General features: G+C 63.1%; 12 protein-coding genes across 12 annotated transcripts in view; 6 read left to right on the forward strand and 6 right to left on the reverse strand.

Annotated features, from left to right (window-relative positions):
- Window positions 1–1,849, reverse strand: part of AMSG_01082 (uncharacterized protein) — a 2,206-nt gene extending 357 nt beyond the window's left edge. The window contains exon 1 of the mRNA XM_013906801.1: window positions 370–1,849. Coding sequence (XP_013762255.1) covers window positions 532–1,731 — 1,200 coding nt within the window. The 5' untranslated portion in view covers window positions 1,732–1,849 and the 3' untranslated portion in view covers window positions 370–531. The remainder of the gene's footprint in view (window positions 1–369) is intronic.
- A 275-nt stretch (window positions 1,850–2,124) lies between these two features.
- Window positions 2,125–3,623, forward strand: AMSG_01083 (uncharacterized protein; the record flags this gene model as incomplete). Its single annotated transcript, XM_013906802.1, has 2 exons — window positions 2,125–3,305; window positions 3,344–3,623. 2 exons carry the CDS (start codon window positions 2,125–2,127, stop codon window positions 3,621–3,623), a joined length of 1,461 nt encoding a protein of 486 aa, XP_013762256.1.
- A 1-nt stretch (window position 3,624) lies between these two features.
- Window positions 3,625–4,359, reverse strand: AMSG_01084 (uncharacterized protein). The gene is made up of 2 exons (XM_013906803.1): window positions 4,034–4,359; window positions 3,625–3,881 (listed from the first exon to the last, which is right to left on the reverse strand). Exons 1-2 carry the CDS (start codon window positions 4,324–4,326, stop codon window positions 3,809–3,811), a joined length of 366 nt encoding a protein of 121 aa, XP_013762257.1. The 5' UTR covers window positions 4,327–4,359; the 3' UTR covers window positions 3,625–3,808.
- Window positions 4,360–4,365: 6 nt separating this feature from the next.
- Window positions 4,366–7,984, reverse strand: AMSG_01085 (uncharacterized protein; the record flags this gene model as incomplete). The annotated part of the gene is made up of 1 exon (XM_013906804.1): window positions 4,366–7,984. One exon carries the CDS (start codon window positions 7,982–7,984, stop codon window positions 4,394–4,396), a length of 3,591 nt encoding a protein of 1,196 aa, XP_013762258.1. The 3' UTR covers window positions 4,366–4,393.
- A 593-nt stretch (window positions 7,985–8,577) lies between these two features.
- Window positions 8,578–9,836, forward strand: AMSG_01086 (CORD and CS domain-containing protein). Its single transcript, XM_013906805.1, has one exon. The coding sequence runs from the start codon at window positions 8,634–8,636 to the stop codon at window positions 9,795–9,797; it is 1,164 nt and encodes a 387-aa protein (XP_013762259.1). The 5' UTR covers window positions 8,578–8,633; the 3' UTR covers window positions 9,798–9,836.
- AMSG_01087 (uncharacterized protein) lies at window positions 9,350–10,438 on the reverse strand. The gene has a single exon (XM_013906806.1). The coding sequence runs from the start codon at window positions 10,428–10,430 to the stop codon at window positions 9,816–9,818; it is 615 nt and encodes a 204-aa protein (XP_013762260.1). The 5' UTR covers window positions 10,431–10,438; the 3' UTR covers window positions 9,350–9,815.
- Window positions 10,439–10,723: 285 nt separating this feature from the next.
- Window positions 10,724–13,223, forward strand: AMSG_01088 (CAP-Gly domain-containing linker protein 4). The gene is made up of 2 exons (XM_013906807.1): window positions 10,724–12,626; window positions 12,800–13,223. The coding sequence occupies exon 1, from the start codon at window positions 10,749–10,751 to the stop codon at window positions 12,588–12,590; it is 1,842 nt and encodes a 613-aa protein (XP_013762261.1). The 5' UTR covers window positions 10,724–10,748; the 3' UTR covers window positions 12,591–12,626; window positions 12,800–13,223.
- On the reverse strand, window positions 12,976–14,056 carry AMSG_01089 (leucine-rich repeat containing protein; the record flags this gene model as incomplete). Its single annotated transcript, XM_013906808.1, has 1 exon — window positions 12,976–14,056. One exon carries the CDS (start codon window positions 14,054–14,056, stop codon window positions 13,304–13,306), a length of 753 nt encoding a protein of 250 aa, XP_013762262.1. The 3' UTR covers window positions 12,976–13,303.
- Window positions 14,057–14,490: 434 nt separating this feature from the next.
- AMSG_01090 (condensin complex subunit 1) lies at window positions 14,491–18,361 on the forward strand (the record flags this gene model as incomplete). Its single annotated transcript, XM_013906809.1, has 3 exons — window positions 14,491–15,633; window positions 15,744–17,156; window positions 17,216–18,361. 3 exons carry the CDS (start codon window positions 14,491–14,493, stop codon window positions 18,359–18,361), a joined length of 3,702 nt encoding a protein of 1,233 aa, XP_013762263.1.
- Window positions 18,362–18,519: 158 nt separating this feature from the next.
- Window positions 18,520–19,983, forward strand: AMSG_11635 (histone H2A.V). Its single transcript, XM_013906877.1, has 5 exons — window positions 18,520–18,541; window positions 18,789–18,855; window positions 19,288–19,301; window positions 19,429–19,708; window positions 19,828–19,983. Coding segments are annotated over exons 1-5 (366 nt in total). The 5' UTR covers window positions 18,520–18,539; the 3' UTR covers window positions 19,831–19,983.
- A 1,062-nt stretch (window positions 19,984–21,045) lies between these two features.
- AMSG_11636 (uncharacterized protein) lies at window positions 21,046–21,727 on the forward strand. Its single transcript, XM_013906878.1, has one exon. It carries the CDS (start codon window positions 21,088–21,090, stop codon window positions 21,631–21,633), a length of 546 nt encoding a protein of 181 aa, XP_013762332.1. The 5' UTR covers window positions 21,046–21,087; the 3' UTR covers window positions 21,634–21,727.
- On the reverse strand, window positions 21,617–22,658 carry AMSG_01092 (uncharacterized protein; the record flags this gene model as incomplete). Its single annotated transcript, XM_013906810.1, has 1 exon — window positions 21,617–22,658. The coding sequence occupies one exon, from the start codon at window positions 22,656–22,658 to the stop codon at window positions 21,636–21,638; it is 1,023 nt and encodes a 340-aa protein (XP_013762264.1). The 3' UTR covers window positions 21,617–21,635.
- Between the last annotated feature and the right edge of the window lie 98 nt (window positions 22,659–22,756).

Below are 22,756 nucleotides of genomic sequence, written 5' to 3' on the forward strand. Positions count from 1 at the left end.
TCCCTCGCTCGATCATCCCTTCGAGCGTTTGTGGTCTTTGCCTTTCGCATCGTCCCATTTGGCCCCCCACCCCCCCTTCAAAAGCTCACGTGCGGCACGTGCCATGGCGAGGTCGCGCCGAAAAACGAGACTTGCGAAAAAAAACGGCCCATCGAACATCGACACGCGCAAGGCAGCTCCCGAACCCCTTCACCCACTACAGGCAACAACACACAGCAAGAGCTGGTCACCCCCGGCTCTCAGGCCTGCGTCCCGCCTTGGCCAGCCGCACCCACAATGGGACCAGCATGCCGCAAACAGTAGCCAGAAAATAAGCCACACTCTGCTGCAAAAGCTTGCAAAGCCGCCGCACCCGACGTCACAACGTACAATTGAAGAAAAGCGAATGCGTTTCCCTCAGATTCGTACCAATCCGTCACAGCCGCCTAGCCCCCGCACGCGTGCCGACTCGTAGCGATCGAGCACGTGCCTGAACAGTTCAGGTCACCGCCGACACACCCTCCACACTCGCCACCGCCACGCAGACACCCATCACGCAAGTGATGCAGCCACCGTTCGCAACGCATCAAGCCGCGCAAGCAGCTCGGCAAAGTCAAAGACGCCTACGTTGAGCCGCAGCGGGTCCTCCAACAACAGCCCGTCCACATCCGGCGCCCAGAGCCTGCACAGCTCACACCACTCGTCCACATGGCTCATGAGACCGACACACCGGAGGCCAAAAATCTGCTCGGCAGCCAGCTCGTGAACGCCGCCTCCATTCAAGTGCTCCTCCATTGGCTCGCACACGCAGAATCGGAGAACTTGGTGCAAGGCGATCTGCGCCGCAACTAGCTCGCCTTCACTGCTGCCGCCGCTGCTTCCGCCAAACACGCCCGCCTCGGCCCATGGCCGTGGCGAGAGTAGCGCCACCAGCGAGACCACAATCGACTCGAGCGTCGACGACGGCGTCCAAACCGGTCCACGCCCCTCCCATCCTGGACAGTTGCCGAGGACAGGAAGTGCCAACGGCTGTGGCGGCCGCAGATGCGGATGCACCACTGCCCCGCTTCCGGCTCCAGTCACCAGCGTCACTCCGGGTGCACTCCACGGATAGTCGGCTGGAAAGATGACGTCAAACTCGAGCCAGACGCCCGCAAACACCGCACCATCCCCGGCCCGCCCCTCACTCCCCGCAACCCACACCTTGACCACATCGTCAGCCTCCTTGCTCCGCTCTACTCGCACGTTCTTGTACTTGAGCTTGCGCACTCGCGTCACGTCCAGCTCGACTCGTCGCGATGCCTGCGCAGAAAGCCGCGGCCGCAGCCGGGCTTCGCTCGCCACCCGCTCGATGAGCGACTCGGCCACGGCAGCGTCCAGTTGCACCGCAGACGACGATGATGACGACGAGTCAGCTCTGCTGGCCCCCTCGCCCTTACCTTCACTACGCGACACTGCCGCAAGCGCCTCCAGCAACGACTCGCGGCCCATTAGCGAGACCGCCGTGGGCGACGGCGGCGGCGGCGTCGAGGTCAGTAGGCCCCGGTTCGAGCTCATCGCCACACCTCCGACATCCGTCTGGAGTGCCATCCCTCCGCCGCCCGCACCCACAAGCTCTCCATTCAGCTCTCGGTGGAGCTGCAGTGCGACCTCGCGGTCTCCCCCAGCTCTCCCGACAGCCATCGTCTCCCTGCTTCCTCCTGCACAGCTGCTCGGCCCGGCGCCGCTCAGGCCACCTGGGTCCTTGTCCATGCCACACCTGCTTACTCGCCGGCTGCTTCCGTCTGCACACTCTCTCACACACGACACGCAAACGCAAACACGTCACGTTGCAAGTCGGCTGTGCGCAAGTACTGCTCCCACGTCTTCGAAACTTGGAGAGAGCATGCGACCGTGAGCCGTCCGGCGGCCACCCGGGCAAAAAGGCCGAACCTCCGCACACCCACCGACCACGCGCTCGCTCACCGTGACCACTACCTCTCCCTGCCCCGCCTGGCCGTTACCGCCTCGCGCCCGAAACCCCACGGGCCACTCTACAGTGGCACGTACTTCAACGCTCCGCACAACGACCTGCCGCTACCTCACCGCCGCTGCCATCCCGTTTGTCCACCCTAGCCCCAACCCCCTCTACTGCCCGTGCTCAACATGCTGCGTGGTCTCAACAAGAAGATCAGCAGATCCAAGCAGAAGCTGATGCAGAAGATCGGCAAGGCCGACTCGACGACTGATGACGAATACGATGTGCTTGCTGCAGACTTTGAGGCCCTCGATGAGGCCGTGGCGTCGATGGCCGCCGCCACCTCCAGGTACGTCTCCGCGCTCCGAAGCCTCACAGCCGCGCGAGAAGACATTGCCGACGCGCTGGGCTTTATGTTCAAGACCTCGCGTGAGAAGGACGGCGATCTTGGGACCGCCGCACGAGCGTTTGTCTCGGGCCAAAACAAACTAGGAGGCATGACCTCGGTCGCTGTCGCCCAGATCGAGGCCTACTGCTTCTCGGCCCTCAACGACTACACTGCCGCCTTTGCCCCGCTCCGCACCGAGATGAAGAACCGCGAAAAGTACCTGCTCGACTATGATCGCTTCCGCCGCCAGCTCGACTCGCTCATCGAGAAGGGCGCCAAAGAAGGCAAGATCATCAAAGTCCGCGAGTCCATGGGCAAGGCCCAGACCCGCTACGACGCCCAGAACCGTCGCGTCTCCCGCGACCTCATCCGCTTCTTTGATGCCCGCGTCACCATTCTCGAGCCAGTCTTCCAAGCTTTTGCCAAGGCCGAGGAGGAGTACATCACCGCCTTTCAGATCGAGGCCATGCGGACTCGCTCCCTGCTCCCTGGCTTGGCCAGCAACCGAAGCGTCGGCCTCCACCCCACACAGGGAAGCGATCCAGACATCCGCCCACGCGCTGCCTCGATCCCAGTCCATCTTGATTCGTCGCTCCACAATATGGGCGAGCTATCGCTCTCAGGCGACCCGTCGCTCACGCTCCCGTCATCGTCTAGTCTGTTGCAACTGCCGCACAGCGCGCCGACGTCGCCGACCGCCTCCATTCCCCCGCTGGTAGCTCCTCCTCCTTCCACCGTGCCTCCCACGCCTGACTCGGACTCGAACCCGCTTCCACCGCCCATCTCTACCGCTGGCCTCTTGCCTGCAGACATGCAAGCCCGCCGTGACAAGGCCCGTGATCGCATCGCCAAGCTCACACTCAGCCGCGCCGAATACGTCATCAACCTCGAAATCTTCGAGCCCGACACCGACGAGTACGAAGAGTCCCAGTTTCACATCGAGCGCATTGACGTCGAGCTTGCCAACGCCCGTCGTGAAGAGTCTGCCATGGAAGACGGCATCCGCGCCCACCTCGCAGCCAACATCGCCCCACTGTCCAACCCGAGCGGGCTCCCGATCCGAACCCGCTTCCCACTGCAGACCTTCTCAACCAGACCCGCGTTGTTCTCATCGCCATTCACGACTACTCTGCACTTGCCGACGATCAAGTCTCATTCGTCACAGGCGATTCAATGATTGTTGCCGCACTGCTCTCGCCGCAATGGTACCAGGGCATGGTCCAGCGGACCGGCGACTTTGGCAAGATCCCCGCCCACCTCGTCACCATCTCCTCCAACCCGTCGACCTCCTCGTCCTAGCCAAGCCACGTCCGCGTTTACAACTGCGCCGCGACTCCTCCGCGCACACCACCCGCTACCCGCTCCACTCAATCCCGTACCGCAAGCCCTAGTCGTCATCTGCCCCCACCGCCCTTTTCGCCGTCGCAAACTCGCGGCTCCAAGGCCTCGCCGCTGCAGCCGTCCTTGTTGCCTCATTTGTTGCCTCACTTCTTGGTAGCCAGATAAATGACTACGCTCAGAATCACAATCGCCACAATCAACGTCATGATGCCGCCACTGTCACCCGCCGTCGTATCCCCACATCGCCCTCAATAGTGAGCTGAGTGCCGCTTGCCACAAACACAACCATGGAACCCGGCCTGCGCGCCACCAGCGAACCGTTCCCACCGCCTCCCCCCCCCCCCACACACACACAGACACACACATACGCAGCTTTTGCCTTGCGGGTGAGGACAATGACCCGCTTGGTCTCATTCTGCACCTTGCGCGACGACTTCTCGGTGTGCTTCTCCAGGTCGTCAAGCATGTCAATCTGGGCGTCGATCTCGTCGCCGAGCCGGGTGCCCAGCACCTTGCTGTTCTGCACAGAGACAAGCAGCGAGTCGAGGCCCTTGTCCTGCTCCTCCATAGTGGCCTTTTGAATCGCAAGCAAATCCTGGTTGCTCTCCTGCGGCTCGCCCCACTGCTGGTACGCCGTGTCCGACCCATCTCGACCAGCCATGTCGAACGAGCTCGGCTGCGACAAGTGTGCTACCGGCCAAGGCCAAAGACGTCGATTTCAATCCCACTCATCCTCCTCCTCCGCTCCGACGATGCAGTGCCAGCCGCAGGTCTGACCCACTCAAACGCTGCTTCTCCAACCCAAAAAGAACAGCCGTCGGCTCGATGGCCAGAACCTCCGTGTACGACTTGCCGGCGACTCGCAGCTCGTCGCCGTACGTCGCCTTGAGCACCTTGGCCGCAGCGATGACAGCGCGTGCGCTCGCGTCCAAAGCCTTCTTCAACTTGCCACGCGACTTTTCCTCTACAAGCCGATCCGTCGACGAGCCGCGCATGAGCCGGCGAGGATCCGATGCCTGGCTCTCAAACGCCGCAAACTCCTCCATCACAGCCTGCCGCTCCTCCACCCGCGCCGCAGCAGCCTCCCACGCCTGCAGCGCGTCCTGCAGCCATTTGCCGGTCTCGGGTTGTGAATACTTGACCGCCATCGCAAGCTTGTCCTCAGTTGAGAACGCCAGCCGCCGCCAGAGGCTATCCAGCCGTGCCAGATTAGCCGCCTGCACCTCGGCCTCGTCAGCCGTTGCGACATCGAACAGCGGCCGCTGTGCACAGCCGTCGGCCTCGTCACCATCTCTTGCCGCCTCGCCATTCGTGCTCGAGCCGCCACTGTCTTCGCGCACCAGTGGACGACCCACAACAGCTGAGCTCTTGCGAGCTGGCGCTCGCTCATGACTGGCACGACGTGGCATCGACGGCGGACGCGCCACGTGCGTGCCTGCCCGAGACCGAGTCGGACGCATGCGCTTCTCGCCCTTGCCGTCTCCAGCTGGCACCAACGTCGCTGCCCGATTGCGCTGTCGCAACGCGGGCGTCTGGTCGTCGGGCTCGGCCGCCGGCGACTCGGACGGGGTAGAGAGTGCAGCAAGCCGTGCCACAGCCTTGCCCACCTCGCCCGACGCCGCCTCGAGATTGACGCGGACCGCCAGAGGGACACCTGGCACAGAGCCGGCTGTGGCTGGCACCCGCAAGCTTCGCGCCGCGTCGCTGTCGCGCTTCTGGTCACTGCTTCGGCTCCTTGTTCCTCCGGCATCGTCATACACCGCCGCCGCAAGCCGCAGAGACGGCGACTTTGCCGCCCGAGCCTCCAGAAACTGCGTAAAGTCTTCCCGGGTAAACGGCAGTGCCCGAGGCACCCGCCGTCGCTTGCCTCGGCGTGGCGACGACGGTGGTGCCGGCGATGGTGATCCCGGTGTCGTGCCTCGCGAGTGTGGGCGGATTCGGTCGCTGGTCCGAACTGGCGACGCACGGACTGGTGATGCTCGGACCGACGATCGCCGGCCGCGCCACTTGGCGGCCAGCTTTTCCAGCGCTCTTGATCGAAGCTTGGGTGCGACAGGCTCGGCCGTGGCGTCGGCGTCGTGCCGCAAGTGTGACGTCGCCTCGGACGCCACCAGCTCGTCGCAGAGTTTCTGGACTTCAAGGTCGATGTGGGCCTCGACGTTAAAAACATCAGCCTGTGCGGCTTGCAGCCGCTTGTGGTGCTCATCACCCACAAGAGACTGAAACGTGATTGGCGGCCGCGGCGCAAGCGCCGTCATGTGAGCCGCCACCCGCGGCGCCACCCGCGGGCCAGCCGCACGCAACGCCAGCGACTCGTCAATCGCCACATCCAGCACCTTGGGAAAGGCGGCCTTGTTGGCCGGAACTGGCTTGGCCGGGCTGCCCCTCGACCCGTCCACGCGCCCCCGTGCCGGCTTGCCCCCGTTTGGCAGTGGCTTGTTCGGTGGCCGTGGCTTGACTTCGAGTCCGGCCAGCTCAACCAGCTCAAGATCTGACGGCACGTCCAGCGACGGCTTGGTCACCTCGGGCCCAGACATGTACGGGAGGTGCGAGGTGGTGAGTACAACCGGCCGACCCGGACGCTCTCTCGCCATGGCTCGCGTCTCATCAATGATCCGCCGCACGCCCGAGAGATCGATCGGTGCCACCCACCGATCCTTGCCCAGCTTGGGCGCTGCCGCCGCCGACTCACTCGCCCGCGCAGCCACAGCCGCCGCTGCATGCGCAGACTGCACCCGCAGGTAGTCCTCCATCTTGTCACGAAACGATGCGGCTTTGAGCTCGGCCCGGAGCGCCGCTCCGGCCTCGGCCACAATAGCGGCGCTTGCATTGAGCACTGTTTCGGAGATCTGCCGATGCATCGAGGCATGTGAGGTGTTGAGCGAGCCGCCTGATCGCGAGCCCGAGACCGCTGCTCCGCTTGGGCCACTCGGCGCAAGCATCGACGATAACGCCAACGACGACGACGACGACGACGACGACAATAAGCTTGTCTCTGGCGACGTCTGTCCAGACCGCGACGAGCCCGGCGACGAATTTGATGACGAGATCGACTCCAGGTCGCCCATCGACTCGACCATGACCGAGAGCATGGCCGACGATAATGCAGACATGTGCCGCAGCGAGTGAGCCTGAACAAGATGCTTGTTCTCGGCTTTGCCGCCAGCAACAGCCGCCAGACTCTTGGTCTTGACAATGGACGACGTGTCGTCGTCGTTGTTCAGCCGACGTGCTGGATGAGCCACAAGCTTGCGAGAGGCAGCAACCTGGGCCTCGAGCGAGCGCTGCTCAAAGACGGTCAGGTGGTCACGCATCTCGCGACTCTTTTCTTGGCTCATCATTTCCTTGACCATGGCATCCCGAATGTCCGAAACCTTGATCTGCTCGCGCAGCTCTTTCCGGTACTCTTGCTCGATGCGATCGCTGTTGACCTGCTCTGGAAAGATGCCGCGCCTGTTGAGCGCCTCGCGTTTGCGATCATACTTGGACCGGAGCTTCTCCTTGACCACTTTGATGCGAGCGTTGACAAGATCCTCGAACCGCTTGTTCTGCTCGGGCGTGAAGGCCGGATGGCTCATGTCGACGCGCTGGCTCTCCTCGGCGTGGAGCGCCTTGAGCAACACATCAGTGACAAACTCGCGCATGACCAACTTTTTGTCAGTCAGTGTCAAGCCCTGGGTGTGCTCCAGATCAGTGAGCAGGTGTTCGACCACCAGCTGGACGACCTCGTTCGAAACGGTGGGATCCGCGGCGCTATTGACCTGCTGAGCCGGTGCCTCGGGCGGCGCAACCCGCGCGTACTCGGCCAGCCCAGCATAGTTGGGATCAGTCTCCAGTGCTCGTGTCGCCGATGGTGCATACCGCGCCATGGCCTCAGTGGCTGCCGACGGCCCAAAGAACTGCTGGTAGTAGTCATGGAGCGAACCGACGCGATCGAGCCGGTAAACACAGCGCTCATCAGCGAGCCCCTTTTGCACGCTTCTCTTGGCGGCGAGCTCAGACAAAGCGCCTGGCCCAGGCTGACCTGCGTCGTGAATGCCGAGCTCGACCATACGGTCGTGGATGACCCGCTCGGCCGCACGCTGGGACCTATGGCGCTTGGTCAGCCGGCGGGTCTGGTCGCCGCGAACATGCCGCTTCTTGGTAAAGTATTCCTGAACCGCGTTCCGGCGCAAATCAAGCCGATGCCGCTTGAATCGCCTCTTGACCTGTCGCCGATGCTCGTAAGAGTTGAGCGCAGGCGCCGTCGGCGCGCCCGACGTCTTGGTCGTGTACGTCGGCGCCGACGTTGTCACCTGCCGCGCCAGCGACTCGAGCATGTTCTCCTCAGCCGTCCCACTCCCGCGCTCACCACCCCCAGCTCCTCCATACCGCACCACACTCTCTTCTTGGTCACGCCCCGCCACCTTGCCTTTCCCACCCTACGACAACTGTTGCCCACCCACTCCCACCTGGTTCCGGTTTCAGAGCCAACAAAGTGGAGTCACCCGCTTGGGCCACATCAGACCGCCACTTCAGCTTCGACCCCCCAGATGGACAGTAGCTGGTGCGATACGAAGACTGCACTGGATGAGACAACACAAGTTGGTTCACAGTCATGTCTCGACTCTTGCATCCTCAGGCCAGGTCAAGATCGGTGACTATGCTAGCCGAGGCCATCAGCTTGCCACAGGCCTACAGCACACAGCCATCGCACAGACTTGGCATTCTTACGACAAGCTGCACATTCATCACACACAACACTCACACTACATCCAAATACTATGTACTTTACACTGTCCATATTGACACATCCTTTTCTTCACACTCTCATCATCATGCCCATCACCATCAATCACATCTCAAACTGACTCGGTCACTGATCACAAAGGACTTCACAGTGCTCACCTCCTCCCCCGCTCCACTTCCGTATCTCTCTCTCTTCTCCCCTCCCTTCCCCCCTCAACACCCATATACATCTCTCATAACATGTCTGAAACGCCAGTGTGCACCCGTACCAACTGCGGGAAGCTTGTGGACGACGGCGAGTGTGCGTACCACCCGGCAGCTCCGGTCTTCCATGAGCGGAAGCGGACCTGGCCCTGCTGCAACGTCTCCCACACCTCGTTTGATGACTTCCTTGCTGTGCCTGGCTGCACCACCGGCCCACATCAGGTGCCTGGTGCTAGTTCTGCCGATGGTGCAAGCAAGGCAGGTCAGGCTCGCCAGCCAGCGAGCGGCAAGGTTCCGCGGTTCTATGTCCATCTCGACGCTGAGGGCGTGGGCAAGCCCGTCCCGGACTTTACCGCCGTCTTTGAGCTCGATCCTGCCAACACGCTCCGCAGAATCCGCGAGGACTTTGTCATCCAGTACAACCGCCAGCACGGGGCAGAGTATACGCTCAAGATTGCCACTGTCCGCCTGGTCGACGGTGACGGACCGGCTGCTGCCGCGCTGGACCTTGACACCCCGCTGCCCAACGTGGTGACACCCGGCGCGGACGTGTTTTGCTCTGTCGTCACTTTTCAGCCGATTGCTACACCCGACGCGGCGCTCACACCCAATGCCGCCTCATCGTCGGCCGAGGCTGCCGAGGCTACCGCTGCGGCTACAGCTGCGGCTGCCGAGCCGCGCGATCCTAACGCGGAGCGGACATGCCTCAACTACACGTGCGGCGGCACCTTTACCGACGCGACCAATGCCGACGATGCATGCACGTTCCACCTCGCACCGCCGTTCTTCCACGACGCCTCGCAGGGCTACCAGTGTTGCTCCCGAGTCATGTCGTTCGACGAGTTCCAGGCTATTCCGCCGTGCCAGACAGGTCCGCACTCGGACATGCCGCACGAGCTCCGCCCAGTTGTTCCCTTCCCATCGACAGACGACGAAGTCGTTTTCTCGCAGGACAAGACCACTATCTCGCTGACCTTCAATCTCCCGGGTACAGATGCCTCGGGAGTCGATGTTGACGTCGAGGACGACAACATCATGGTCATCATCTCCCGCTCCGGTGAAAAGGACTTTGTCTACACCGTCGACCCGCTCCACGCCGAAGTCAAGCCGGGCAAGTCGTCCGTTGCCATCGACGGTGATGCTGTTGTCATCACCTTCACCAAGGCCTCCAAGGCCGAGTGGCCGGCGCTGCAGGGGTAAGAGCGCGCGCCTCGCCTATTAAACAAACTCCGCCGTTGCATCCAGCTGCGCCTGCAACACCTTGAGCACCTGTGAGACGTCGCCCACGTGAAGCGCGCTAGCATCCAATGTGCCTGCCGCTCCCGGCGCAAGCACAGCACCTGCAAACGCCTGAGTCCGCGCAGAGATCACGCCCTGCTGGCAGTGAAGCACCTTGATCATTCGGTCAAGCTGCTGTCGGTAGCCGTCGCGCTCGGCACGAACCAAAGCCAGCTCCTCGAGCACGACCGCCATCTCAGTTGCAGTAGCTTGCAGTGCTTGCTGTTCTTCCTCGGCTCTGGCCTCGCCCTTGTCGACAGTAGCAGGCTCATCGCTGCGTCGAGCCACGACTTGCGCCTGAGCCGCCGCCAGCTCGCCACGGACTCGGACCATCTCCTCCTGCATCCGTTCAATGCTCGCACGGAGGACACGCTCTCGGGCCAGCGCAGCCTCCAGAGCCTTGGAATCCGACTCGACCCGTGCCTGACAACCAGCGTGCTCTGCCTCGAGCGCCTCCAGCTTCTGCACCACCTTGTCGAGCTTGTTCTCATACGCCGTCATGTCCCTCACCAGCGCCGCCTCGCGCTGCAGTGCCCGGTGAAGTTCCCCAGACATGAAAACTATCTACGCAGAGATGTGTGTGCCTGTGCTCATTGTTGTTGTTGTCGTCCGAGTCGCAATTCCTAGCTCCCCCTTCACGGCCCCTCTCTCTCCTCCTCTTGTTCGACACCCGATGTCGTTACACTGTGCAGCCGCCTGCCTGCACCCAATTCGGTTCATTTGACCGTCTGTCAGCCGTTGGTCACACCCGCACACAGACAGTCGACGGCAGACAGCAGACGGGGAGACAGCCGTCCCACACACGCTTGGCCACTTGACTCTCCTCCACTTAGGCAAGCGGCTACTGCGGAAAAGCAACAGAACGAGGGAGTTATGCGCAGTGGGGAAAAGTCTGTCTTTCCACTCGGGACGCGGGTCGAGTTCTATGGCCTTCGTGGCACAGTCCGCTTCTTTGGCCAGACGCAGTTTGCCAACGGAGTCTGGGTTGGCGTCGAGCTGGACGTGGCCGAGGGCAAGAACAACGGATCGGTGATGGGCCAGACCTACTTTACCTGTGCTCTCAATCATGGCCTCTTTGTTCGTCCTTGGCACCTGCGCAAGGTCGACGACCTCCGCAAGTTTGGCAAGCAGTCCATGTCCAAGCACGGAGGCCGCCTCGAGCGCCGTCGCGCCATCGAGGAGGCCGGCATGACTCGTCCGCTCCGCACCGTCTTGCACTCGCGCGAGGAGGACAAGGCCTATGTCTCTTCCATCAAGTCGCGCATTCGCTCGCGTGATCGGCAGGAGCAGCTTGCCGCCCGCCGCATGCGCAAAATGCGCCGTGCCAAGGAGCGCTACCTCCGTGAGACCATGCCGGCCAAGAAGGCTGCACGTGAACGGACTCGCGAGCGCCTCAATCGCGCGCTCCGCCTGGCACCTGGAGGCGCAGATGGCCGCTCGCCGTCACCCGGCCGTCCTGTCGCTGTCCCCGCTGGCTTTGACCCGACCGTCCGCCTGCCGACTGTTCCGTACTACAACCCGTCGCTGCAGCCGTGCCGCTTTGAGGTCGGCGACCTCATCAGGACCAACAAGGACCGCACTACCGCCAACTGCGCCGGCGTTGTCCGGTACATCGGATACGTCGAGGGTGAGAGTGGGCTGTGGGTCGGCGTCGACCTCGACCGCCCGCCGCGTATCGATGTTGAGCCGGTCAAGCCCTCGCGTTCCCACGCGCACTCGCGCTCACGCAGCAAGCGCGCCAAGCACCAGTCACAACGCAACGCTCGCATCCTTGCTGCCATCCGTGGACCCCACTCGGGTGTGTGGAATGGCGCGTATTACTTTGAGACCAAGGTCAAGTGCGGTCTCTTTGTCCGCCCCACTGCGCTTGACGTTATGGAGCCTGGCGAGGTCGCGCTTCGCAAGCAGCATGAGGAGGATGAACGGCGCGCCAAGCTTGATCAGATGGGCTTTACTGCTGGCGCCGTCTCGCTCGAGGCCGCTAATCCGTCGCCGGCCTTCCAGCCCATTACCAAGCAGGTCACCAAGTCGCCGCCGCGCAACACCTCGATCATCGCCATGAACGCCACCCGCGTCGCCGCCGCTGGAGCGGCGAGTCGCGCCCCGGCAAGCTACAGCGACTACGACTATGACTACGATGACGACGACATGGCGCCCATCCCCATGCAGGCGGCAGCCACGCCGACGCCCGCGCCCCGCACCCAGGCGCCGGTGCCGGACTCGGACTGCTTGTCTGACGACCTCTCTCTGCCTGCTGCGGCCCAATCAACAGGCTCGCTCGATGCTGCCATGAACTCACGCATCGTCTCTTCCGCCCTCGATCTCATGGCTAGGATGGATGCTGTGTTTGAGGCTGCTGCTGGCGGTCATCCGCTCGACGGGCCTATCGCCAGCCTTGACCAGTCGCTGGGCATCTCGCGGACCACCCTGGGTGAGCTCTACGACTATGTGGCTGACGCCTCTACCGGCTCGTCAATCGATCCGGCCTTCCTTTCCGCCTCTGCGGCTATGATTGACACCGGTGCCGAGCTCTGCGATGCTGCCGGATCCGGCTCGGCCGCCCTCCACGCTCTCTCGCTCTCAATCCTCGAGGGCTACCTCGACAACATCCTTGATACCATTGTTGTCACGCCCGAGACTGCAGCGGCCAAGGCCCGGACTCTGGCCGCAAGCATCTCGTCGCATCTCGCCGAGCTGGCTGCCCAAGGTGCGTGATGAACGACGTCGGACGATCTCATGAGAGATGGCGCTGTACGCTGTTGCGCCATGTGAGTGAGGAGAGGACGGGGGGTGGGGACAAGGGGAGCGTGAAGAGATGAAGAGAGAAAGTGTGTGCGGATGTGTGCGCACTACTACCGAGTGTCCCTCCTCGCCGTACACAACTCACAGCGCGCAACTCACGACGACCTTTGATGCCTCTACAGTTGCCCGCAACTCTGCCACTCCCGAACTGGACTCTATCCCTCTGCCCGAGACCGCGTCATCGCCCAAGGCTACGCCGTCGTCCGAGCCCACGCTATCGCCCGAGGCCACACCATCGCCCGAGGCCACGTCAGCGCTCAAGCTTACACCGTCACCCGAGCTTGGGTCCACGTCATCGCCCCCCATGAGCCCGTGTCTGCGTCGTCGCCGGAGCCCATGCCATCGCCCGAGCCTGCTCCGGCGTCATCGTCCGTCTCCGAGCCGACCCCATCGCCTGAGCCCGCGCCATCCCCTTCTGGTGTCAAGGCACTTGGCGCCAAGCTCAATCTCAACCTCATGATGCCGGGCGCCGGTCCGCCCAAGATCAAGCGGCCGGCTGCAGGAGGCGTGGCGGCGCCGTCGAGCGCTGGAAATCTCGACCACAAGACTAGGGCTCGTCCCGCGCCAAGGACTGGCCGCAGGCCGCCGTCGCGCCGCCCGCGAAAGTAACACCTCTTCCCTTGCTGCTATGGCTGCACAATGTGGTTGAGCTCCCGAAGGTGGAAAATCTCGGAGGGGATGTTGTCGATTGGTGTGCCCGCGAGATTGAGGTACCGCAGCTTGTCCAGTAGGCCGACTTCGGGCACGTCTGACACAAGCGTGTACGAGAGGTTAAGTCGACGAAGAGAGACGAGTGAGAGCGTTTCGGCCGGCATGGCCTTAAGCCCTGGGTTGTGGGATACGTCAAGTATCGTGAGCTTGTCCAGTCGCCCGATCTCCCCGGGCAGCTCGCTTAACTGGTTGTGCGCCAGCTCGAGGATAGCCAGCGAGCTGAGCTCGGCAATTGTTGTCGGTAGACGAGAGAGCTCATTGTCCGAGAGCTCGAGCGTGTGCAAACCCTCTCCTCCCTCAAACAGCTCCGGGTCCAAGTGACCGATTCTGTTCTGCGACGCCCGGATGATTCGCAGCGCCGGCATGTTGTTGAGCGATGCCAGCGGCAGCGCGTCGAGCGCGTTGCCCTCGACAACCAGCCGCTCCAGCATTGTCAGCGAGTCCAAGACCGGCAGCGGCGCATCTGCTGATCCGAGCTTGTTGTCGGCAAGATTAAGAACTCGAAGGCTGGTGCATGCCAGCAGGTCGTCTGGGAGTGAGGCGAGGAGGTTGTCGGCAAGATTGAGAATCGTCAGCGCCGGCAGGTGCGACAAGCACGCCGGAAGCGCCACCACCGAGTTGTGTGCCAGCGAAAGCGTGGCCAGCGCATGCAGCGAGTGAGTTGCCATCCACGTTGTCGACAGATCGCCCAGATGATTGCAGCTCAAGTCCAAGCCCGCCACGTTGCCGAGCGTGGGCCATCGGCCTGTCGCTCGCCGCACCCGCCCCGCCACCACCTCGTCCTGCTCCTTTTCGGACAGGAAGTACTCGGGCACCTCGACCAGCCCCTCACCCACCACCTCTACATGCTGCACACCCAGTCCCACGCCATGCATCCAACACCCCAGGCTCTCCTCAAGTGCGTCGAGTCTTAGCCCCAGCTCCGGCCCCGGCCCCCCAGCCCCGACCTCCGACCCACGGCATTCCGTCCAGCCGGCTGCTGGCCGCGGGCCGTTCGCGCGCCCTTTCGCCACTCGTGAGCCTCGTGTCTTGCCACTCCACTTCCGTCCGCTTCGTGAAACCGCCCCCGACCTTTCCACGGAGCACAGCAAGGGGGAACACCATGACCGAGTTTGCCATTCCTCCGCACTTTGAGGACCTGCTCGAGGCCGACAAGGGCTACTACGTGGTCGGTCCGTCGTCGGGCCTGCATCGATCGTCGGCCGAGGTGGTCCACGAGGCTGTCGAGGGCATCTTGCTGCAGCTCGAGAGTGACCCATGGGCACTAGCCTCCCCTGAGCTCTTTGACACGCTCTTCCATCTGGTCTACCGCTTCTCCGTTCTCGATGATACCGTCAAGGCTGCTGTTGTCGACCTCCTGGTCGGCACCGTTCAAAAGTTTGTGGTCGCCTGGCAGTCTGGCGCCAAAATGCCCGAGCCACCGGCAAACATCTTTACCGTCAGCTCGCGGTCAGTGCTCAAGCAGTATGTCTTCCTTCTGCACATGCTGATCATGGTGGTTGAGAAGGACGGCTCTGGCATGTCGTTGGCTGCTGCTGGTGGTAAGAAGAAGAAGAAGAGCAAGGCCAAGTCGTACTCGTGGTCCGGCAAGGTCCCGTTTGTCGTCGCCGCCTTCTCGGCTGTCCTCGTCGACGTCTCCCCGGCCCTGTACACCCGGCTGTGGAACATGCCGCTGCCTGAAGAAGAGTTCATCACTGCCATCTCGCGCTCGCTCTTCCTTCTCTTTGAGTCGCACACGACGTTCAAGGCTCTGCCTTCCACCTGCGTAGACACCATCCATGCCATTTTTAAGGTTCTCATCGTCTCGTACCGCCGCGGTATGGCTGCCAGCACATCGATCATGCACCTGCTGCACAACCACGAGCATCTACCAGGTCCACTCGCCCAGCTCCTTGGCGCCATTGCTGCTCCAGAGCCGTCGGCTGCGTCCGCCGATGCCGGCGACGACGACGACGAGGCCCACAAGCCCGCTGGCGAGGACGAGTCTGCTGCTGCTGATGACTCAGGCGCAGCCTCCAACGAAGTTCGCGCGCTTGTTGAGGACATTCTCCGTGACATTGGCAAGACCTCGCCGCAGCAGCTTGCTGTCGACTCGGCTGGAACAAAGAACCTGGCGGCGTTCCTGGTGGCGCTCGCCGAGACTGTGCCACGGCTGGCGCTCTCTTCGGTTGCCGTCCTCATTCATCACCTTGAAGGCGAGGCGTACATTATGCGCAACGCCATCATTTCGATGATGGGCCACTGCGTGGCTGGGCCGCTGAAAACGGCAACCCGGCGACCCGCGACGCATTCCTCGACCACCTCATGGCCCGGCTGTACGACGTCACGTCGTATGTCCGATCGCGGACGCTACAGACCTGGTCCATCATTGTTGAGGCGCGTGCACTGCCGCTTGCCCGCCTTCACGCACTCTCCAAGGCTGCAGTCGGGAGGCTCGCCGACAAGGCATCGATTGTCCGCCGGTCCGCCATCGGCCTGCTCAAGGAGCTGCTACTCAACAATCCATTTGCCGGCCAGCTCCGGCTTGATGTGTTTGAGGCCAAGCGGGCTTCGCTGGAGAGCCGTCACGCCGAACTCGTGGCGCTGGTTCGCCCGCCGGCTCCCAAAGCGCCGGCGGCGAGTGCCGACACCGGCGAGGCTGGCAGCCAGGCTGGTTCCGAGGCTGAGAGCGATGACGAGAGCGAGGCCGCCGTCGCCGCCGCGGTTGCTGCCGCAGTTGACGCTGCCGAGGCTGCTGCCAAGGCGCAGGCCGCCCGCGACGAGGATTCCAGTCTTCAGGGCGCGCGCGACGAGCTGGAGCAAGTTGAGGCCGAGCTGGTCTTTGTCCGGGCTGGCGCCTCGTTCATCAAGGTCATATCGCGGGCGGTTCCGGTGGTGACCCAGCTGCTCTCGTCCAAGACGACGATGGATGTGCTGCAGGCAATCGACTTTCTCACTGTTGTCTCGTCGTTTGGCCTCGAGGCTGTGGCCGATGGTGTGGCGCGGGTCCTCACTCTCATTTGGTCCAAGGAAGAGTCGATCCGCAACGCAGTGCTGGACGCGTACCGAACGCTGTACTTTGCGCCGGGCGACAAGTCGTTTGGCGCGTCGGCCACGGTGGCGCGCAACCTGATGGAGCTCACCCGCGACGCGTCGGTGGCGCAGCTGACGTCGCTTGAGGAGATGGTACGATACATGCGGCATGACGGAAGCCTGCCGCCGCAGGTCGACAACGTGCTGTGGGAGCTGTTCTCGGGTCACGTCGAGGGTGTCGGTCCAGAGCAGAGCCTCGCCGCGCTGCAGATTTTGTGCATGGTGGGCAAGGCAGATCCGGTGGCCATTGCCTGCAAGCTCGATCTGCTGGTCAAACACGGGCTTGGCGAGCAGGCGCGAGCAACACCGATCCTTGCGCGTTGGACGTGCGAGGCGTTGCAGGCGCTGGCCGCCGTTGACTCGACGGCCAAGGTCCCGTCGGGCCATCCGCTTCTCAAGCAGCTCGAGCGCCTCGTCGTCGCCACGCCCGACTTTGACGAAACGGTCAACGGGCAGTGGTACCCTGCAGCCGAGCAGGCTATCGGAGCACTCTTTGCACTTGCTGCCGCGCCCGAGATCGAGGTCGAGCTGCTCATCCGCGTCCTCGCTCACGCTGTCTTTTCGACAGAGGGTCGCGAGGTCTCGTCTGAGAAGCTCGCTCGGCTGTTCTTTGTCGTTGGCCATGTGGCGCTCAAGATGCTGGTGTACATGGAGGAGGAGCACCGGACGTACGCCAAGGCTGCCGCTGCTGCCACTGTGGCCAGCAGCGGGCGGGCGCGGCGGCGCCGAGCCACGATGACTCGTTCGAAGACGAGTTGGGCATGGCGGCATCGCCGGCAACTCAGGAGGCGCATGCTGAGTATTTGGCCAAGCTCGCCGAGTCTGCGCTTGTCAACAACAACCTGCTCGGCTCGTTCGGACCGCTCCTTGTCCACGTTGCCCTCCATCGCTCGCAGTACGACAACGTAACGCTCCAGAGCCACGCGCTGCTCGCACTCACCAAGTTTATGTGCGTCTCGCGGACGTTCTGCGAGGCCAATCTGCGGCTGCTGTTCTCGATCCTCAACGCGACCGAGGGCGTGGCGCCGGTTGTCCGCGCCAACCTGGTTGTGGCTGTGGGCGACCTCGCGTTCCGTTTCCCCAACGAGGTTGAGCCGTGGACCGAGCACATCTACGCACGGCTTCGCGACGACGACATTGTCGTGCGGCAGAACACACTCATGGTCCTCACCCACCTCATTCTCAACGACATGGTCAAGGTCAAGGGCCAGATCGCAGAAATCGCGCTTTGCCTCCTCGATGAGGTCAAGACGATCTCGGACCTCGCGCATACGTTCTTCTTTGAGCTCGGCCGCAAGGCCAACACCATCTACAACATCCTGCCCGATACCATCTCGCAGCTCTCTACGGCGGCGATGGCGGCGCGCATGGGCGAGACCGGCTTCAAGACCATCATGTCGTACCTGTTCTCGTTCGTGGCCAAGGACAAGCACCAAGAGTCGCTGGTGGTCAAGCTCTGCCAGCGGCTGCAGGGCTGCGACGCGCTCAACGCCCGCAACTTTGCCTTTTGCCTCTCGCTGCTCTCGTACTCGGGCCGCTCGCTTGGCAAGCTCATGGAGCATCACAAGGCTTACCACGACAAGCTCTTTGATCCGCAGGTCGAGGCTTCGTTCCGCTCCATCTCGTCGCGCACAAAGCGGACCGCAAAGGACATGGTCGTTCGCTTCGACGCTCTCGTCGACAAGCTCCTTGCCGGCGAGACCGATGTCGAGTCGCTCGTCACCGGCCTCACCCCTGCTGATGTCATTGCCCGCGATCAGGAGAACGCCGCCAAGGCGTCCAAGAAGGCTGCCAGGGCCAAAGCCCGCAAGGTCGCCGCAAAGAAGGAGCGCGCTCGCCGCTCGCGCCGCGCCATGACCGACGACGATGACTACACCCCGCTTGCAGAGTGCCAAGTCTAGCCACGTTTGTAAACTCGGATAACTGCCTCGATCTGTGACTACTCTCCATCCGCCTCTAGCTGTGCCAATGATTAGGTGACTCGACGGGCCGGCGGCGACTCGACGACTCGACGGGCCGGCGGCGACTCGACGGTTCAACCCAAATTTTTGGCTGCGCTAGACTCGACTTCATTCCATCATGTAGGTTCCACAAGCGTGCCCCCCGACTGCGCAAGCCTCGCCGTCGCTACCCATGGGTGCCCCGCACATTGTAGGGGTGTGCAGCAAGTTTGCGGCAGCAGAGCTGTCCGTGGGCGCGAGCCCGCCTTTGGCGCGAACGTTCGCGCCAAATTGCTTTGGATTCTACTGGCCGCGTCAGCCGCCCCCCCCAACCCCCCCCCAACCCCCACCCAGATTGCGGTACTCACACTCCCCAAACTCTCCACAGGGCTGGCAAGGGAAAGACCAAGAAGAGCAAGATGCCCGTCTCGCGTTCGGTGCGCGCCGGCCTTCAGGTACGTTTTGTCGGCCCCAAGGGGGCCTTGCGCTGAAGCGCAAATGATTTTTTGGCGCCCTTTTCGCCCGCTTCGCGCGTTTTTGTGCCCTGCCGCCAACCGCCAATTCGGTGTTCCTTGCACCGCCGCCCCCGCCCGTCCACTGCCGCCCGCTCGCCCCCATGCTCCAGCCGTGTGTGTTCTGTGCATGTCCTGGGTAGGGCCCAAGGAGGATGTGGTGTTCGGGCAGTGTGCTACCGCAGGTGCTTTGTCGCTTTTGGTCCTATCTTTGCCACTGCGCCCGCATGGCCATGCCCACCCGCACTTGCCGTGTTGCTGCCTCTCCAACTACAACCCCACCCCCCACCCCCCTCTACCCTCCCCTCCCTCTACCCTTGCTACTCACCTTGCTGCCACCTACTCCAACGCCTCCTTGTCTCCTACACTCTACAGTTCCCTGTGGGTCGGTACGTTCAACCACCTTGCCTCCCTTCCTCCCCCAGCACTCTCGCCCCCCCCCCCCCGACTCTCCCCCGACTCTCCCCTCGACCGCTACCACTCACGGACGTTTCCCCCATCTTTCTGTGACTCTAGTATCCACACGTTCCTCAAGAAGCGGACGACTTCGACCGGCCGTGTCGGTGCGACTGCTGCCGTGTACATGGCTGCCGTGCTGGAGTACCTCACCGCCGAGGTGCTCGAGCTTGCCGGTAACGCCGCCAAGGATCTCAAGGTCAAGCGTGTGACTCCGCGTCACCTCCAGCTCGCCATCCGTGGTGACGAGGAGCTCGACGTGCTCATCAAGGCCACCATTGCCGGCGGTGGTGTCATTCCGTACATCCACTCGTCGCTCTTCGCCAAGAAGAAGAAGAAGGTACGTCCTCCCGTGATCCCCCCCTTGCGTACTCCCTTACCTGACTCCTGACTCGAACCCCCCGCCGTTCTCCCCCGCTACTCACCCTCTGCTTGCCCTTCTTGCTCCCGCCTCTGTAGTAATCGTGATGCCCCTCCGCCTCGAGCTCCTCGGCTTTCTCCCGAGCAGCTATCGCCCCATGCTTCACCTCGTAGCGGTCCTTGCATCTGTGGACAGATGCTGGTGCTCCTCCGTTGCGATTTTACGCGCCTGCTAAATGACCATGTCTCCATCGATCTCCCGCCACGGCCCCTCCCCCTGCCAGACTGCTGGACAGCACATGCTAGCCAGCCTCGTCGTCCTCCCACACTCTCACACCCAACTCTCCTCCCCACCATGGCCACCCAGCTACCCCACCCAGACCACCCTCCCACAGACCCTGACCCGCCGGGTGCGTTCCTAGCCGAGGTCGTGCCCATGGCAACTGGTCTGGACCCAGCGTCGTCCGCGGCTGTCGACGCCCGCCTCCGTGCCTGCCTCGACTACTGCCGCACTCGCCTGCACAACGAGCTCGCCCGCATCGAGGCTGAGCGCTACGGTCTGCACACAGAAGTGCTGGAGGCGCAGCAGGCCCAGCTCAAGCTCGACCGCTTCCGTGCTGCTCTGGATGCGTCGAACGCTGCGCTCGCTCGCGCCAACGCACAGCTCGCCGGCCGTGACGACACCATAGCTGCTCTCTCCACCACTATCGCTGCGCTCGAGGCCCAGAACGCGAGCCTGGCTGCAGAGTTAGAAAAGCACCCCGGCGAGCGGGGCCCATGGCTGGCAGACGGCGAGGAGCGGGAGAAAAACCTCGATCGCGGCGACCAAATCCGTGTCCAGCGCCACCAGCTGGCGGTCCAGGCCGAAAAAGGCGCCGCCCAGACCGAGCGAGCGTTGATGCTGGAGGACGAGTTGACGCTGGCCAAAAACGAGATTGCTCGCGGCAGGGATGAGGTCGCGCACGCCGTGGCGCGCGTCCAAAGCCTCGAGTCGGTTGTTGCGGCACGCGACGAGCTCGTTGAACAGCTCCGCGCTCAAACGCTGTCCTGCGCGAGCAGTGGAACGACTCGGAACGTGAGGTCACCCGGTTGATGAAGCAGCTGCAGGCCCGCAAAGCCATCATCCAGGCTCATGCGCTACCGGACCCGGCACCGACCCCTGCGGCGCGGTCAGTACGCCAGGCCGCGTTTCCGAGCCGGCCCGATCCGCCCACTCTCGATGCAAGGTCGGCCAAGCTTGAGGCGTCTCCCTCTGTTCCGGCTCCTGATACAACTTCCGTCACTGAGCCGAAGCAGCAGCCGAAGAGGCAGCCGCGGCAGCCGCGGCCGCGTCGGACCCCGCTCCGTCTCGGCGGAAGCATGCGGCAGGACGCACAGGACCGGGCGCGGGGCCCTGCGGCTCAGTCAATCCGTGTCCAGTCGCGACCGGCGTCGTCCAAGAGGACCCCTGTCAAGTCAGCGCTGAACCCTCGCCCTGCGCGCCAGCCGCCGCAGTACGCCAAGACGCCGGATAGTATTCCACAGCTTACCATTGACGGGGCGGCAGGATCGGACCTCGGGCCAGTCCGTCTCGAAGGACCGTCGTCATCGGCTGCTGTCTTTGCTGCGCTCAACTCGCCGTCGAACGCCACTCCGAGCCGCACTGTGCGGTCGACGGCGCCGTCGGCGCCCGAGGACGTCCGTACCACACGTCTGGAGGACGCGCCGTCGGCGCCGGTCCCGTTCCACCACACTTTGCCCACGGCTCCGCTGGCAGAAGCTGAAGCTTGTGAGTACGGTGGCCAGTGGGGCGGCGGCGCTACAAGTCTCAGCGGCCCGGCAGGGATTGCTGGTTCTCGGTCTGGCTTTCGCATGCATCTCCGGCCGATGGACGAGCTCATCGCTACACCTGGGAACACCTTCTAGCTTTACGGCACAGTAACCACCACGTTGGCACCGTTGAGGGTCCGAATCGGCGTGGGTCCCGCTGATGGCGGGCCAAGCGTCTGAAGGTTGGGCGAGGGCGACGAGCCGAACAGCAGCCGTCGCGCAAGGACCGACCGCGAGCGGGCTGTCTGGTTGTCGCCGACAAGCAGAGCCTTGTGCTCGGTGAGCGGTGGAGCTGTGGCTTTGCCGCAGCACACCATCTCATTGCGGACGATAGGGATAGCGAAGAAGACACACGCATCAAAGAAGCCCTGTAGCGGGTCTGTGATGGCCTGCGCCAGCGCAGCCGCAAAGGACGTGTGGCCAGTCAGCTCAAGCAGCCTGTTCACCATCGCCGCCGTCCAGCACACAAAGAACAGAGCAATGAGGACCGAGATGCGGAGGTAGAGCTTGCGGAGGCGCATCGCAAACAGACTCGGTGCAGCATCAGTGGCGCGACGCCGGTTGCCGGTGACAACAAGCGTGCCGCGGACAAGGACAAGGACTAGCAGCGGAAACGAGAGCATGAGGCAGAGGTAGAAGGCAAGGCGGAAGCCGGGAGCGCTGGCCTCGATCCAGCACCAGACACCAGCCGGACCGTAGTGTGCCACAGGCGCTAGCGACATGATCAGAGCAAACGGCCAGATGATCAAGTGGTAGAGCACAAAGTATCGAGAGTAGTCGAGATCAACGTGGGCGAGGACGGCGTAGAGATTGTGGGAGACGGCCAGGGTCCAGCCCATGGCCGCCAAGTTTGAAAACTGGATGAAAAAGCCCTGGACCGAGCAGAGCGGGCCTGATCGTGGTGGAACAAGCGCCGCACCCACAGCCGTCACTCCGCGAAGCACATCACAGACGGCGAGCCAGACGAGGACCACTAGAGGCCTACCGAATTGCCGCAGCCGTCGCACGCTGACAAACGTCGCCACCGTAGTCGTCGCGCCCGCAAGCGTGAGTAAGCCCGAACAGAGAATAGCCCACCGCATGACCCTGCTTTCGTCATCCGTATACTTGGCCTCCTTCATCCCCTACTCGGCTCCACCTGCGGCGCCTTGTCTGGCTGGCGGCGTCAGGTGCGGCCAGGCACACGCGCAGCGACGGCCAACTCGTCGGATGGCCATCC

This window comes from Thecamonas trahens (genome assembly GCF_000142905.1).
Source record: "Thecamonas trahens ATCC 50062 unplaced genomic scaffold supercont1.4, whole genome shotgun sequence".
Lineage (NCBI taxonomy): Eukaryota > Apusomonadida > Apusomonadidae > Thecamonas > Thecamonas trahens.

Excerpts from the sequence above, each read along its gene's own strand:
- AMSG_01084 (XM_013906803.1), bottom strand. The coding sequence starts at position 4,326 with ATGGCTGGTCGAGATGGGTCGGACACGGCGTACCAGCAGTGGGGCGAG. Across the intron at positions 3,882-4,033 it reads ACCCGCAAGGCAAAAGCTGC|TGGCGGCATCATGACGTTGA; the intron begins GTATGTGTGTGT and ends GGCGGGTGACAG.
- AMSG_01086 (XM_013906805.1), top strand. The coding sequence starts at position 8,634 with ATGTCTGAAACGCCAGTGTGCACCCGTACCAACTGCGGGAAGCTTGTG.
- AMSG_01087 (XM_013906806.1), bottom strand. The coding sequence starts at position 10,430 with ATGTCTGGGGAACTTCACCGGGCACTGCAGCGCGAGGCGGCGCTGGTG.
- AMSG_01088 (XM_013906807.1), top strand. The coding sequence starts at position 10,749 with ATGCGCAGTGGGGAAAAGTCTGTCTTTCCACTCGGGACGCGGGTCGAG.
- AMSG_11636 (XM_013906878.1), top strand. The coding sequence starts at position 21,088 with ATGCGGCAGGACGCACAGGACCGGGCGCGGGGCCCTGCGGCTCAGTCA.